General features: G+C 33.7%; 2 protein-coding genes across 9 annotated transcripts; both read right to left on the bottom strand.

Annotated features, from left to right (window-relative positions):
- Nucleotides 1–1,149: 1,149 nt before the first annotated feature.
- On the bottom strand, nt 1,150–15,733 carry LOC123309679 (zinc finger Y-chromosomal protein 1-like). Of its 7 annotated transcripts, none has more exons than XM_044892898.1 (4): nt 15,574–15,733; nt 15,219–15,365; nt 3,502–3,523; nt 1,150–2,022 (listed from the first exon to the last, which is right to left on the bottom strand). In XM_044892898.1, exons 2-4 carry the CDS (start codon nt 15,326–15,328, stop codon nt 1,171–1,173), a joined length of 984 nt encoding a protein of 327 aa, XP_044748833.1. In that variant the 5' UTR covers nt 15,329–15,365; nt 15,574–15,733; the 3' UTR covers nt 1,150–1,170. The 7 variants fall into 7 exon arrangements, with proteins under 7 accessions (XP_044748833.1, XP_044748836.1, XP_044748831.1 ...); XM_044892901.1 differs by lacking the exon at nt 15,574–15,733 and adding an exon at nt 10,301–10,379 and having other exon boundaries at nt 15,219–15,358; XM_044892896.1 differs by lacking the exon at nt 3,502–3,523 and having other exon boundaries at nt 1,150–2,101.
- Nucleotides 4,094–6,205, bottom strand: LOC123309681 (zinc finger protein 64-like). 2 transcript variants are annotated; one of them, XM_044892903.1, is made up of 2 exons: nt 5,443–6,205; nt 4,094–4,295 (listed from the first exon to the last, which is right to left on the bottom strand). In XM_044892903.1, the coding sequence occupies exons 1-2, from the start codon at nt 5,810–5,812 to the stop codon at nt 4,108–4,110; spliced, it is 558 nt and encodes a 185-aa protein (XP_044748838.1). In that variant the 5' UTR covers nt 5,813–6,205; the 3' UTR covers nt 4,094–4,107. The 2 variants fall into 2 exon arrangements, with proteins under 2 accessions (XP_044748838.1, XP_044748840.1); XM_044892905.1 differs by having other exon boundaries at nt 4,094–4,301; nt 5,449–6,205.
- Nucleotides 15,734–16,516: the final 783 nt, after the last annotated feature.

Genomic DNA, 16,516 nt, shown 5'->3' with positions numbered 1-16,516 from the left:
ATAACATCTATTGGTATGACTCGATCGTAAACCTTGGCCTAATTAGATAAACAGCATGACATTCAGTGACGGTGGAGCGACCAGAAATAAAACCATGTTGATCTAGTGGTATAATTAGAGTTCGCCAGTTCCAAAACATTGGCGAAGACACAAGGCTAATTGGGCGATAGTTCAGGGGAGATAATTTATCATCCTTTTTGAAAATAGGAGTAACCGTGGCAGATAACCATTCCAAGTGAAGACAAGAATCGGAAAAAGGCCTGAAGAATATAACTGATAGGGGGATTGACATTGCTCCGGCACAGCGAATGAGTAAATATGACGTGATACCATGACTACCTGGAGAGGTATGAGGCTTCATCAGTTTCATAAGATATTACTTCTAGACAATTCATTCATTGATATAAACCTCTGAGATGCTCGTAGTACAACGTGTTATTGAAGAAATAGGAATAGGTCCTGGCACCTCAGTCAGAGGTAAAGATCGAAGAGAAAATTTCGGCGAGTTAGTCTGCCGTTTCCGTTGAAATCTCGCGTTCTTATTGGCGGTATACCAACCTTGGAATTAAGGGCCCTTAATTCCCACTAGCACAGCACTTTTATCTCCTGAGGTATCTCTGCCAAAGGCCCTTTTTTCCGTATCAAACTCATGGCACTCTCGTCAATCCAGCGCTTTGAAGGGTTGAGTCTCACCCTTCTCCCAAGTTTGTCGGAACCTTAGAACATACCTGGATAAATGGATTGAAAAATAAACATTCCAAAGACTGGAGTGAAAGAGTTGCTTAGTGTCGCCAATCACAATTGAGACAGTTAACTCGGACATCATTGTCACATCAATTTTCAATATGAATAGATACATTTCTAATTTTTTAAATATAGCACCACTGCTTTGGTGTCGCGAAAGGCCATTCCATGTATCTATATGTTCTGAGGTCAGACTTGACTATGCGTATATTCTATTCTTTTAGTTGAATTTTTGCTTTATTTGTACTACACTATTTCGTTTGAATACTGAATTTCTCAAGAGTTTACCTTGAAATAAAGATTTTTTTATTATTATTATTACACTGAGAAACGTCTTTTTCTCAATTTGAAAGATGCACAACAGAGGAGATGGAATAGGTACTTAGGTGAATACAAACTATACAATAAAAAAACGTGTTTATATATTTATTTATTTTGTACATCCTTATGAACAGACTTCATATGTTTTTTGAGGTCAGTTTTATTCGATGTATGGTCACATAAGTCACATTTTAAGTTAACATGAACAGAACTCATGTGGCTTTTAAGATTTCTTTTTTCAATGGCAGAATAATCACACAAGTCACACTTGTATGGCTTCGAATCCGAATGAAGGTACATGTGTTTCGAGAGGGAATCTTTGTCACTAGTTGCATAAGCACACTTATCACACTTGTAATCTTTCAACTTCAAATGAACAGACTTCATATGTTTTCTCAGTCCAAATTTAAAATTCGAAGCAAAATCGCATAGGAGACATTTGTGTTTCTTCAAATTTAAATGAACTGAATTTATATGTTTGTTGAGTCGATTTTTCAAATTCGCAGAATAATCACAATAGGAACACTTATGAATCCTCAAATTCGAATGAATGGACTTTACATGGTCTAACAGAGAAGATTTTTGATTAGTTGCATATTCGCACAAGTCGCATTTATGTTCCTTATTGTTCAAATGAATACAATCTATGTGTTTCTTGATATTAGCTTTATTATGGGTAGTGAAATCGCAAAAGTGACATTTGTGCCGTTTTAAATTCAAGTGAATTGAATCTATGTGCAGTCCAAGGGAACGCTTTGAATTTGCTGCGAAATCGCATTTGTCGCACTCGAATTTTTGTGATTTGGTCCGTTTTTTTGAAGATGAATTACTGGTGTTGATGCTTTCGTTTTCATTGAGAAGTTTTTGATTAACTTTCTTATCTTCAGTGTCAATTTCAACTTCGTCTTTTGAAGAGAGTTTTTGATTAACTTTCTTGTCTTCAGTGTCAATGTAAACTTCGTCTTTTGAAGGGAGTTTTTGATTAACTTTCTTATCTTCAGTGTCAATGTAAACTTCGTCTTTTGAATATTGTACTCTGAAAAGAAAACGAGAATTATTTCATGAATCATAACCAAATAGGATAGAAAAGAATGTTTCAAATCGGGTTTTTCTCGAATAATATTCATACTTGAACTGAAAACCTGTTTTTGAAGACAATTGACAATTATAAGAGAAAAAACGCACCATATCCTACAAACCAAAGACTGGATGGGTACTTGTAATTATTCAACTTGATAGATCGAACAGAATTTTTGATCACAAATATTCGCTGCAAACCAATTCATGATGATTAATGCGGAACATGATGTTCTTCGCACTTTGAGAAAGACACTAATGCATGAGTTTAAGAATTCGGGACGTTATTTTTTCTACGAACATTTTTTCTCCATTTTCCTTCACTCAGGGCTAGTGAACTTCCCCAGATGCATATTGATCACTACAAATCCTATAAATAATTTGAATCATTAAAAAGACCATTCTAACCAGGCTGTCATTAAATTTTTCATTAACTTAGCTATATCACTGAAACACGTTTCCCGCTCAAAGTTCTCAGTAATTTCTTCAACTTAATTGGTGTGCAACAAAGAAGCATGAAAATGGTTCATAGGTGAAGGAAAACTAGTCAAAAAGTGTGTATTTTTATTTATTTTGTACATCTTTATGAACAGACTTCATATGTTTTTTGAGGTTAATTTTATTTGATGTATGGTCACATAAGTCACATTTCAATTTTACATGAACAGAACTCATATGGTTTTTAAGGCTTCTTTGATCAGTAGCAGAATAAGCACACGAGTCACACTTGTGTGGCTTCGAATCCGAATGGATGTACATATGTTTTGAAAGGGAATCTTTGTCATTAGTTGCATAAGCACACTTCTCACACTTGTAATCTTTTAAGTTCAAATGAACAGACTTCATATGTTTTTTCAGTCCAAAACTGCAATTTGAAGCATAATCGCATAGGAGACATTTGTGTTTCCTCAAATTTAAATGAACTGAATTTATATGTCTGTTGAGTCGATTTTTCAAATTCGCAGAATAATCACAATAGGGACACTTTTGTGTCCTCAAATTCGAATGAACAGCCTCTATATGGTCTAAAAGAGTTGATTTTAGATTAGTTGCATATTTGCACAGGTCGCATTTATGTTCCTTATTGTTCAAATGAATACAATCTATATGTATCTTGATATTACTTTTATTATGGGTAGTGAAATCGCAAAAGTGACATTTGTGCCGTTTCAAATTCAAGTGAATTGAATCTATGTGCAGTCCAAGGGAACGCTTTGAATTTGCTGCGAAATCGCATTTGTCGCACTCGAATTTTTGTGATTTGGTCCCTTTTTTTGAAGATGAATTACTGGTGTCGATGCTTTCGTTTTCATTGAGAAGTTTTTGATTAACTTTCTTATCTTCAGTGTCAATTTCAATTTCGTCTTTTGAATATTGTACTCTGAAAAGAAAACGAGAATTATTTCATATATCATAACCAAATAGGATAGAAACGAATTTTTCAAATAAGGTTTTTCTCGAATAATATTCATCCTTGAACTGATAAACCGTTTTTGAAGACTATAAAGAGAAAATGGACCGAAGACTGGATGGGTACTTTTGTAATTATTCAACTCGAAAGATCGAATAAAACTTTTGATCACAAATATTCGCTGCAAACCAATTTATTATGAGAAATAAATTAATGTGAAAAGTGATGTTTTCCGCACTCCGCACTTTGAGAAAGACACTATGTTTAAGAATTCAGGACTTTATATTTTCTACGACCATTTTTTCTCCATTTTCCTTCACTCAGGGCTAGTGAACTTCCCCAGATACCACTACAAATCCTATAAATAATTTGAATCATTAAAGAGACCATTTTAACCAGGCTGTCATTAAATTTTCCATTAACTTCGCTATATGACTGAAACACGTTTCCCGCTCAAAGTTCTCAGTAATTTCTTCAACTTGATAGGTGTGCAACAAAGAAGCATGAAAATGGTTCTTAGGTGAAGGAAAACTAGTCAAAAAACGTGTTTTTGTTTATTTATTTTGTACATCTTTATGAACAGACTTCATATGTTTTCTTAGGTTAATTTTATTTGATGTGTGGTCACATAAGTCACATTTCAAGTTTACATGAACAGAACTTATATGGTTTTTAAGGCTGCTTCGAACAATAGCAGAATAAGCACACGAGTCACACTTGTGTGGCTTCGAATCCGAATGAATGTACAGGGTGGGCAAATTTCGATGTTTTAGCACTACAGCTTTTGAACCAGAGGAGATAGACAAAATCTGATACCCCATTCTCGTTCTCTTTTTCTGAGAAACTAACAAGAGTAGTAGTCATTTTTGGCCACCTTCTTTTGTTTAGGAGTTATAAGCGAAAATTGGAAAAATGGCGATTTCGAAATAAATTTATATCTCCACTAATACTGATGATAGAGCTCTGAAATTGAAACATTATACAGGCACTTTTTTACGTAGAATCCAGTGGCGTGCTCGCCTTTTTAGCAGGATTTTTAATTACGAAGCTATGACCCAAAGTTATGTTTTTTTAAATGGGAACACTAGTTTTCTGTGCAATTTTTTGAAAGCTTAATTTTTACTGATTCCAAAAATATATAACATCATATGGTTTGTATCAATATAAATAATAGAAAATGGTCAAAAACACTTTTTCGCAATATTTCTATGGTTTCAACTTTTGACGAGCACAGAAAAATAGAGTTTCCTATAACAAAAGCCGTTTCCTTCCGGCAATGTCATTCTTTCTATGCTTTTTACCAATTTTCACAAAATTTGAATCCAGATATATTTCATAAATTTTCATTATAATGAAAGGACTTATAGAAGGAGACAGTGGTAATCATACGATGCTATATTTTTCTATGCTCATCAAAAGTTGAAACCATAGAAATATTGAGAAACAAGGTTTTTGACCATTTTCTATTATTTATATTGATACAAAACATATGATGTTATATATTTTTGAAATCAGTAAAAATTAAGCTTTCAAAAAATTGCACAGAAAACTAGTGTTCCCATTTAAAAAAACATAACTTTGGGTCATAGATTCGTAATTAAAAATCCTGCTAGAAAGGCGAGCACGCCACTGGATTCTACGTAAAAAAGTGCCTGTATAATGTTTCAATTTCAGAGCTCTATCATCAGTATTAGCGGAGATATAAATTTATTTTGATATCGCCATTTTTCCAATTTTTGCTTATAACTCGAAAACGAAAGAAAATGGCCAAAAATGACTACTACTATTGTTAGTTTCTCAAAAAAAGAGAACGAGAATGGGGTATCAGATTTTGTGTATCTCCTCTGGTTTAAAAACTGTAGTGCTAAAACATCGAAATTTGCCCACCCTGTACATATGTTTTAAGAGGGAGTCTTTGTCATTAGTTGCATAAGCACACTTCTCACACTTGTAATCTTTGAAGTTCAAATGAACAGACTTCATATGTTTCTTCAGTCCAAAATTCCAATTTGAAGCATAATCGCACAAGAGACATTTGTGTTTCTTCAAATTCAAATGAACTGAATTTATATGTCTGTTGAGTCGATTTTTCAAATTCGCAGCATAATCACAATAAGGACACTTTTGTGTCCTCAAATTCGAATGAATAGACTCTATGTGGCCTAGAAGAGATGATTTTTGATTTGTCGCATAATCGCAAGAATGACACTTGTGTTCTCTCAAATTCAAATGTATGAAATTCAAATGATTCACCAGCATATCTCTCGTAGTTCCCGCATAATCACAAAGATGGCATTTGTGCTGCTTCAATTTCAAATGGACATTATTTATGTGTCTAGTGAGATGATGTTTGAAATTTGTAGTATAGGTGCAATGAGGACACGAATTCTCTTTCGAGTTCGACTTTGAACTAAGGTTTTTTTGTTCGGATAAATCACTCGACTCAATATTTTCATTTCTACTGATGAAATTCTGTTCGTCTTTGATTACACTTTCATTCACTTCTTCTGAATCTGGAAGGCTGAAAAAAAACCACAAATCATTCACTCAAAAAGAAGGCAGACAACAGTGAAGTTTTACAAGTGACGATTCTTTTTTGCATTTTCACCTTGCGTCACGTCCGAATCGTCAGTCTCTTGAAAAGTAGCTTCCTTTGGGTCCAATTACTATATCCTCTGAAAATTTTACACGCTCGAAAATTTTTTTTTTACCACTTTCAACTCTTCCGTACGGACAGCCCCACCACGCAAACTATCTTAACAAGAATTTATTATCAGAGACACTTAGGGCATATACAGAATCTTAATCTGACACGCTCGAGTAAGAGAAAGAAAGTGCATACTTCATAGAACCTTTTTTTTCTTTATACTATCTAATCTTCAAAATCCACTAGGTGTCCACCGTTTCAACCGTTTCCAAAAAAATTATTTCAAGTACTCAAAAATGAAAAATAAAAATGGGTATTCAAACTTTAAAGCGTTTCGTTTCTATTGCACAAGTTGGCAACATCGACTGAAATATGTGTTGATAATAAAGGACAACAAATACAATATCTAGATGAGATAGACAAGGATGGCTGTCTATGAAGTCCGCGACGAACGGGGAAGGTCGTAAAATTTTATGGGATTTTTATGGCCGGTTGCAGTTTAGGCTCGCCAGTAAGTACGCGCCTGTAGATCAACAGCTGTTATTTTATAAACAAGCTGATCGGACATTGTTCTTTTTATTGTCTAGTAGGCGCTGTTGCCTAATTGTAAACTTGAAACCAAGCGATTTAAATTTCAAAACCCCATATTTGGACAATGATTTTGAATAGTTTTCGCGGTGCATTTGAAGAATTCATGAATGAAACTCATAATTATTCAGTTTAAATTGCATATGCAGAGATAACCCAAATTGAGGAGATTGGGTATTTCACATTTATAAAGCATCGTAGTTTTCGGACAGGGATACGATAGTGAACTTCTCCAGTTGCATAAAAGTCCTATGAATAATTTGAATCATAAAAATACCATTTTGACTAGGCCTTCATTAAATTTTCCCTAACTTCGCTATATTACTGAGACACGTGTTCCTCTCAAAGTTCCCAATAATTTCTTCAATTTGAAAGCTGCGCAACGGGAAGCATGAAACTGGTACATAGGTGAGGACAAACTAGTCAAAAAACGTGAATATGTTTATTTTTTTGTACACCTTTATGAACAGACTTTTCATTTCATGTATCATAACCAAATAGGATAGAAAAGAATTTTTCAAATCTGGTTTTTCTCGGATAATATTCATCCTTGAACTGATAAACCGTTTTTGAAGACTATAAAGAGAAAAAAACGCCCCATCCTATGGACCAAAGACTGGATGGGTACTTGTAATTATTCAACTCGAAAGATCGAATAAAACTTTTGATCACAAATATTCGCTGCAAACCAATTCATGATGATAAATAATTAATGCGGAACGTGATGCTCTTCGCACTTTGAGAAAGACACTACTGCATGAGTTTAAGAATTCGGGACGTTATTTTTTCTACGACCATTCTTTCTCCATTTTCCCTCACTCTAAGGCTAGTGAACTTCGCCAGATGCATATTAATCACTGCGAATACTATAAATAATTTGAATCATTAAAAAGACATTTTGACAAGACTGTCATCAAAATTTTCATTAATTTCGCTATTTTACTGAAACACGTTTTCCTCTCAAAGTTTCTCCAATTTGATAGGTGCGCAACAGAGGAGCATGAAAATGGTGCATAGGTGAAGAAAAACTAGTCAAAAAACGTGTTTTTGTTCATTTATTTTGTACATCTTTATGAACAGACTTCATATGTTTTTTGAAGTTAATTTTATTTGATGTATAGTCACATAAGTCACATTTCAATTTTACATGAACAGAATTTATATGGTTTTTAAGGCTGCTTCGAACAATAGCAGAATAAGCACACGAGTCACACTTGTGTGGCTTCGAATCCGAATGAATGTACAGGGTGGGCAAATTTCGATGTTTTAGCACTACAGTTTTTAAACCAGAGGAGATACACAAAATCTGATACCCCATTCTCGTTCTCTTTTTCTGAGAAACTAACAATAGTAGTAGTCATTTTTGGCCACTTTCTTTTGTTTTCGAGTTATAAGCAAAAAGTGGCAAAATGGCGATATCGAAATAAATTTATATCTCCGCTAATATTGATGATAGAACTCTGAAATTGAAACATTATACGAGCACTTTTTTACGTAGAATCCAGTGGCGTGCTCGCCTTTTTAGCAGAATTTTTAATTACGAAGCTATGACCCAAAGATATGTTTTTTTAAAAGGGAACACTAGTTTTCTGTGCCATTTTTTGAAAGCTTAATTTTTACTGATTTCAAAAATATATAACATCATATGGTTTGTATCATACAAATAATAGAAAATGGTTAATAACCTTTTTTTCTCAATATTTCTATGGTTTCAACTTTTGATGAGCATAGAAAAATATAGCATCGTATGATTACCAGTCTCTTTCTATAAGTCCTTTCATTATTATGAAAATTCATGAAATATATCTTGATTCAAATTTTGTGAAAATTGGTAAAAAGCATAGAAAGAATGACATTGCCGGAAGGAGACTGCTTTTGTTATAGGAAACTCTATTTTTCTGTGCTCGTCAAAAGTTGAAACCATAGAAATGTTGGGAAAAAGTGTTTTTCACCATTTTCTATCATTTATATTGATACAAACCATATGATGATATATATTTTTGAAATCAGTAAAAATTAAGCTTTCAAAAAAGTGCACAGAAAACTAGTGTTCCCATTTAAAAAAACATAAATCTGGGTCATAGCTTCGTAATTAAAAATCCTGCTAAAAAGGCGAGCACGCCACTGGATTCTACGTAAAAAAGTGCCTGTATAATGTTTCAATTTCCGAGCTCTATCATCAGTATTAGCGGAGATATAAATTTATTTCGATATCGCCATTTTTCCAATTTTTGCTTATAACTCGAAAACAAAAGAAAGTGGCCAAAAATCACTACTACTATTGTAAGTTTCTCAGAAAAAGAGAACGAGAATGCGGTATCAGATTTTGTCTATCTCCTCTGGTTTAGAAGCTGTAGTACTAAAACATCGAAATTTGCCCACCCTGTACATATGTTTTGAGAGGCAGTCTTTGTCATTAGTTGCATAAGCACACTTCTCACACTTGTAATCTTTCAAGTTCAAATGAACAGACTTCATATGTTTCTTCAGTCCAAAATTCCAATTTGAAGCATAATCGCACAAGAGACATTTGTGTTTCTTCAAATTTAAATGAACTGAATTTATATGTCTGTTGAGTCGATTTTTCAAATTCGCAGAATAATCACAATAGGGACACTTTTGTGTCCTCAAATTCGAATGAACAGACTCAATATGGTCTAAAAGGGAAGATTTTTGATTAGTTGCATATTCGCACAAGTCGCATTTATGTTCCTTATTGTTCAAATGAATACAATCTATATGTTTTTGTCTAGTCAAAAATGTGTTTATTTTTATTTATTTTGTACATCTTTATGAACAGACTTCATATGTTTTCTGAGGTTAATTTTATTTGATGTATGGTCACATAAGTCACATTTCAAGTTTACATGAACAGAACTTATGTGGCTTTTAAGACTTCTTTGATCAGTAGCAGAATAAGCACACGAGTCACACTTGTATCGCTTCAAATCCGAATGAATGTGCATATGTTTTGAGAGGTAATGTTTGACATTAGTTGCATAAGCACACTTCTCACACTTGTAATCTTTCGAGCTCAAATGAAAAGACTTCATATGTATTCTCAGACTGTCATAACAATTTGAGGCATAATCGCATAGGAGACATTTGTGTTTCTTCAAATTTAAATGAACTGAATTTATATGACTCTTGAGGCGAGTTTTAAAATGCGCTGCATAATCACAATAAGGACACTTTTGTGTCCTCAAATTCGAATGAATAGACTCTATATGGCTTAGAAGACCTGATTTAAAATTTGTTGCATAATCGCAAGAATGGCACTTGTGTTCTTTCAAATTCAAATGTATAGAATTTAAATGATTCACCAGTATTTTTCTCGCAGTTGTAGCGTAATCACAAAGATGACATTTATGCTGCTTCAATTTCAAATGGACAATATTAATGTGTCTATTGAGACTATATTTGAAATTTGTAGCATAAGCGCAATGAGGACACTCGTGTTTTTTCAAGTTCGTCTTTGAACTAGTGTTTTTTTGTGAGGATATATTACTCGCCTCAATATTTTCATTTCCACTGATAAAATTCTGCTCATCTCTGATCACACTTTTTTTCACTTCTTCTGAATCTGGAAGGCTGAAAAAGAACCACATATCATTCACTCAAAAAGAAAGCAGACAACAGTGAAGTTTTCCAATTTTTTTTCCAATTCGCAACAGAAGATCAGGCAAATTAGGTTGCCTGGATCAGTTTTAGCACCTCTTCTTTTCAATTTATATCTGTGATATCTATACTTCATTCAACTTTATTTTAGCAGTCGGTTGGCCATGGAAATTTGACACATTTCACTCTGTATAGTACGAAAATGTGGGGTTATGAAGCTTGTCAAAACATTTTTGGGTTTTAAATCAACGCTATGTTGCCCGTTCTACGTAAAAGTTTCTGTTATTACGTATTTTATCACAATGTCGAATCTCTTCGGAAAATATGTGACGAACATAATTGAAGTTTATACAAACTGATTGAAGGCATACCAAATCCAGTTATTTGCATGGAAAATACAAGAGATCAGTATAATATCATAATATGCACTCGCTTGAGGAGAGTTAATGTTCGTTATCTTCTTTGGCTTACATCATTTGTGGATTTCAAAAATATTAACCCGAAGATGAAATGCATATGATGCAGTGGTTGGGAATGGGTATCTCCCGAAGGAATCAACAGATAATTACAAGAATGTTAAATTCTTCAACAAAAATCATCTTGCATCAATATAAGTAAAAGGAGTTGAAGGAAGTTTCAAGTTAAGATGCAACTTCACCGTTGAACAAAAATTTCACATGAATAAACAAGTAACAGGGCAACTTGCGCGTATTTGTGGCTATTCATCTCAATACAATGATGTAATTATAATAATTAGGTATTTATTAGTACCTTAAGACATTTACATTGTATAGGACAAGTCAAATGAAAAATAGAAAAATCCATTTTAGGGAACTTATTCTCCGATGACATTTATCAAAAATCCTGTAGTAAACTTTTCGCATTAATTCACTCAAAAATAAAATTCTCAAATGCCACCACTTTTTTGGGTCTTCCAATAGAAGGAAATTCTTTGTCATACTCTTCATTCACAATCTTTCTGATTGTGGAAATATTCAGCTGAAATATAAGTCTTTTAGATTCAGATGAAACATTATATAAATTCTCTTACATTGAATATGTTCGCTATCGTCTGACGTATTGTGGATTTTAGAATATCAGGGTATAACTATTTGAATGAGCGGACCTGAATTCTAAATAGCACTTCCTGAAACCCTGTCTCTTCTTTCAATTACTTTCGGCATTTTCGAATTTTCGTAATAAAATTTGATATTAGTTGTGGCAACGGCGTCATGACATTAACGACATTTCATGAGTGCCAACCTAACTTCGTTCTAGTTACAAAAACTTGAGAAAATTATTTCATGGCCAACCGACTGCTAAAATAAATTTGAATGAAGTATATACTACTTCCTTTGAGAAATTTATATAAATATTTATATTGTTCTCGAATTCCATCATTCTGATTTTAAATTCATAGAGAATTATCTATCTAGAGATTAAGAAATTTTGAGAAATTTCTTTTTCGAGTAGCGTTTGCGTCCTAACCCAAATAAGTGTTGCCATTCGAATAATCAAATATATAGAAAATTGAGCGTAGTATTTGCAAATTTTTTTTGGAACATAACTACGAGTTAAGCTGGATTCCTATCTAAATTTCAAACCCCATTCGGAACATTTACGTCTGAAGTTGAAAACTAGGAATAATATCCTGCATAAACTACCTAGTAGTTCATGGGGTGCTGATGATGCAACTACTCTTCGAACGGCAGCCCTAGCTTTTTTTTCGGCTGTTGAATATTGTTGCCTTGTTTGGGTTAATAGTGCTCATGAGCAAAAAATTGATGCACAGCTTAATCTTTCTATGAGAATTATAACTGGAATTATTCAATGATTACCAGTTCTTTCGAACATTGTTCCGCCCCATATTAGTAAACAGACTGGAATAAATTTTACTCGTTACCGGACTCATTTACAATTCTGTCCTATGTTTCATAAAATACGATTTCAAGACTGAAGTCGCTTAAACTTATGGTCCAACTATTTCCTTAATGAAAATGTAAGGGACAAGGGCATTTTTTCTGGATGGTATACGTGCACTATTTTCAATTAAGAATTAATTAGTGATCTCTCCATAGATTAAATTAAAATATAGATGGATCACTCTGACAAGTGGCGCCACCTATTGTTATGGTACACTAATCACAAAAATTATTCTTAATTTGATCGTTAGGTGTCACTGCATTTTGAGCTTTCGATCGTTATCACTCGTGAATGACCGTGATCTCCGCCGAATATTCAAACGACTAATCACAGATTACAGAGAATCTGTAATCTGTGCGACTAATCAAGACATCTATAGACCGACAGATGTATTTTTGATTATCTATCAATTTACGAATTGACATAATTTTGTAATAAATTATTCAATATACGAAGCGAAATATCCGCAAGAGTGAAGTAGTGCTGAGTTTTTGGGTGCAAAAATCGTGATGCAAGAAGGTAATTATGCGACATTACATTGAATTCAAAAGATGAATTGTTTTTGTGATTAGGAATTATGGTACTTTATGAGAAATGTTCTTGTATAATGAATAAGTTTTGTAATTAGAATAAAGTGAATTTAAAAGCTAATTTCGATTATAAAATGAATCCGCGTTTGAAGAACAATGCAATAAATTTTTCAATTATGAACTGATTTTTTTTTCGATTCTTCGGATCAGAGAAAAATCCAGATAAAGATTCGTATTATTCGTAATCTAAATGCAATTTCTAAATGAGAAATTTATTTCGAATCTTTCTCTGAGTTTCACTCAGAAATTTTCAAATATATTCTGCCTTGACATTACAAGAAAATTAAAAATGAGCGTTACAGATTCCGTTTTTATTTGGTTTTGTCGAAAATTAGTACATGTACCGTAAAAACAGATGACGCTGAAGTTTGATTTTCGAGTGGTCCATCTATTCTCTGTTCATTTAATCTATGGATCTCTCGATTAGAGTTCCAGCAGTGGGATTCTGTGACATGTAGAATTCCACATGTCGCTTTCTTTGGTCGACTTCTACGTTGCCTGCTTAGGCATTCTGTGGTTGTATCGCTTATTGTTCGGGTAATTTCGGCGTTTTTACTCATAGACATAGAGACATGGACTGTGCCTTCCCTTTATATCTATGCATGAAATACGGTCAAAAAAAGTGACAGAGAGAAAAACACGTCGGGAATGCAGTTGTCTTTTTCTAGAATTTTGATTGGTCTACACTCACCTCTATGTGAACAAAAAAGAGAAAGGTATATCCCGACGAGCTTTTCTCTCTTTCTAATAAATAGCCAATTTCATGCTGGCATTGCTCAGTCCATGTCTCTATGTCTATGGATATCCCCACGAAATTAAAAACAATAACGAATCAGTGAATACACCAGAGTTTTAGACATCTTAGCAGGCGATTATCGCTTCAAAACGTAGAAATCGACCATAGAAAGCGACATGTGGAATTCTACATGACACAGAATCCCACGGACGTTGCCATAGTATGTTTTTCCGATGGAATTCAGTTGAGAGCCCTAGTTGTGAATGCGGGAACCAGAAGAAACCATAAATCATTGTCCCATTTATAAATTTTGGGATGATTTTGCGGCTATACATGCAGTTTCCGGATCTTTTTTGAATTGGGTTGTGAAACACGCCACTGCCTTAGTGTGTACTACAAAACATTCATTTCTAGCACTGAATGTCCATTCCATGTATCTTTGTTCTAAGGATATGTTAGTGGAGAAGAAAGGATCTAGTTTGTCCGATCCGGATCTGTCGAACCACTTTGGTCGCGGTGGCAGGTTTGGTTGGTCCGAACAACACACCCAGCAATCAGTAATAATAAATAGAATTCAATACCTCTCTTTTTTTCAGATTAATCTTACTTATCAACCACCATTTTAAAAAGAAGGAGGAAGAAGTTTGAATTTTTCCTATTACGAATGAAGGATGACCTTCAATATGATAACTTCAGCTTATTCTTTACACAACCTCATTATCAGGCAGAAAGAGAGTTTTTTCTGAGGTTTTTATTCCCGGTATTTTGTATCATATGTATGGCAACCAGTGGACATGTTTCGTCTTATACTGAGATCTGGAACGGGAAACAGGTTGTACAATCTGTTTCTTGTCGCCATTTCTTTACATTTACTTTGGGACTGCAGATGTTCATATTGAAAGTACAGTAGAATCCGATTATTATGACGCCGGCTATATTGACCAATCGCTTATTATGACGCAATTGCAGTGTTAAGTTTGGTTTCATTCAAAACTCCTTACAACAGGGTTCGGATTTAATGACTTCGCTTATAATGACATGTCGCTTACAATGACATGATTTCAGATACAACAACATTATTTGTAGAAAATTTATCCGGTTATAGTGACATCTCGATCGTTTTCTCAAGCCACCCCACCCCTTTTCATGCGACGAGGTTTGATACGATACGAGATATATCAGATTTTTTTGTAAAAACGAAAAAGTTCTTCATATTTAGCTGATAATTTTAAATTTTTTCAATAAAGGAAACATATAATTTGTCGTTTTTCTCTCAAATTGAATCCATAAAAAATATCATCAATTTTGCTTTTTGTGACTTCCGGTTATTATGACGTGTTTTTCATTTCCCCTCAATGTCATTATAAGCGGATTCAACTTAAACTAAAATTTTATCTATCGCTTCAATGCAGTTTGCAACGGATCAGTAATAGTAGTGAATTTCAATTTTAAGCAATATCCAGCATCATTTCGGTACTTATCGCTTTCAAAGGATTCGTTTAATTCACTAATTAATGGTTTAGGCTTTTAGGAAAGTATATGCATGAATATAAAGAAACTTACACAGCTGCAGATTCATCTCTTTCTTCTTTCACTGTGATATTCTGACAAACATCGAATGGTTCGAGTTTGATACTCCCAATTTCTATTATTTCCTCTTTGATATTATCCATGTCATGTATGAAAATATTGATACAGCAAGAACTGAAACTAAGAAGAACATCATGAAATAATTAACATTTTATTTGGTGGGGCCTGTTATAGTTTTGAAAGATCTTGATGATTAGTGGCAGTCATTCTATTAACTACATTTTGTATTCTCATGAATATACAAACATTTATAAATACCCTGTACATATTTATTGATTAGAAGAACGAAACAAAACTTTTAAAACCTTTCTGAAAAATTTTCACTCACCAACTATTAAGGTTTTTTTTTATCCAATTACAACAATTTTTGAGTTTTCGTCAATTTTTGGTTACCAAACCGATTCTTTTCCCATCTCAGGCGAGGAAAGGGTCAAGTCAAGACCCAGAGGCAGAGACAACCTGCCCAGAGGAGATATTTCAAGTTTCAAGTGACACAAAAACAGAAGTTAACTGTTAACCTAACTTTTTGAATACAACCATAGACCTAATGAAATACATCTTCTTCTTCTATACCTAGGGTGACAAAAAAATTCTTGCTGTAAGGCCTATCATCCTTGAGAATAGCAATGTTATTACTCTTGAGAATAACAATATTATTACTCTTATTGCACATGCAGAAATGTGTAATATCTTTGAGAAATACCTTTGTTTCAAATATAGTTTCAAAGAAAACAAACCACACGCGATGTAAGGTCGCCTTCAAGCCGCCTGGTGGCGAAATTTACAAACGTGACAAGTAGGTTTATTGTTTGAAGGTACCTTACCTCCATAGTTGTTTCTTGTTTCGCTTCGTGATCGTACATTTGTTTGTTAGAATAGAATGCTTGAAAGTAGTGTTTGATTTTGAACATTTGAGTTTTGCTATTGTCCATAAATTACCACAAATGTCGACTGAACGACGCCTATATCAAATATTCAAGATGGGCGGAGTTATATCATCCCCTCAAGTTCAATGGTATTTCATAAATTTCGAGCAAAGATTATAGTGTTAGTTAAAGATAGTTACTCTATAATCTTCACTTCGTTCGTTTTTCGATGTTTGGTTTGCTAACGCCAAAGAATCAAGAAGTGATGGATATTTTGTTACATCACATTTTTCAAGGCTTGGTGATCCACCTGTTTTGAAGAAAAATGATTTATAAAGCAACAATCTATTAAGTCAGTCGTAGAGTTAAACAACGATGGTCGAGAGAGTATAGTATAGTATAGAG

The sequence above is a fragment of the Coccinella septempunctata genome, chromosome 3 (assembly GCF_907165205.1).
Source record: "Coccinella septempunctata chromosome 3, icCocSept1.1, whole genome shotgun sequence".
In the NCBI taxonomy this organism is placed as follows: domain Eukaryota; kingdom Metazoa; phylum Arthropoda; class Insecta; order Coleoptera; family Coccinellidae; genus Coccinella; species Coccinella septempunctata.
This window is presented reverse-complemented; position numbering and strand designations above follow the sequence as displayed.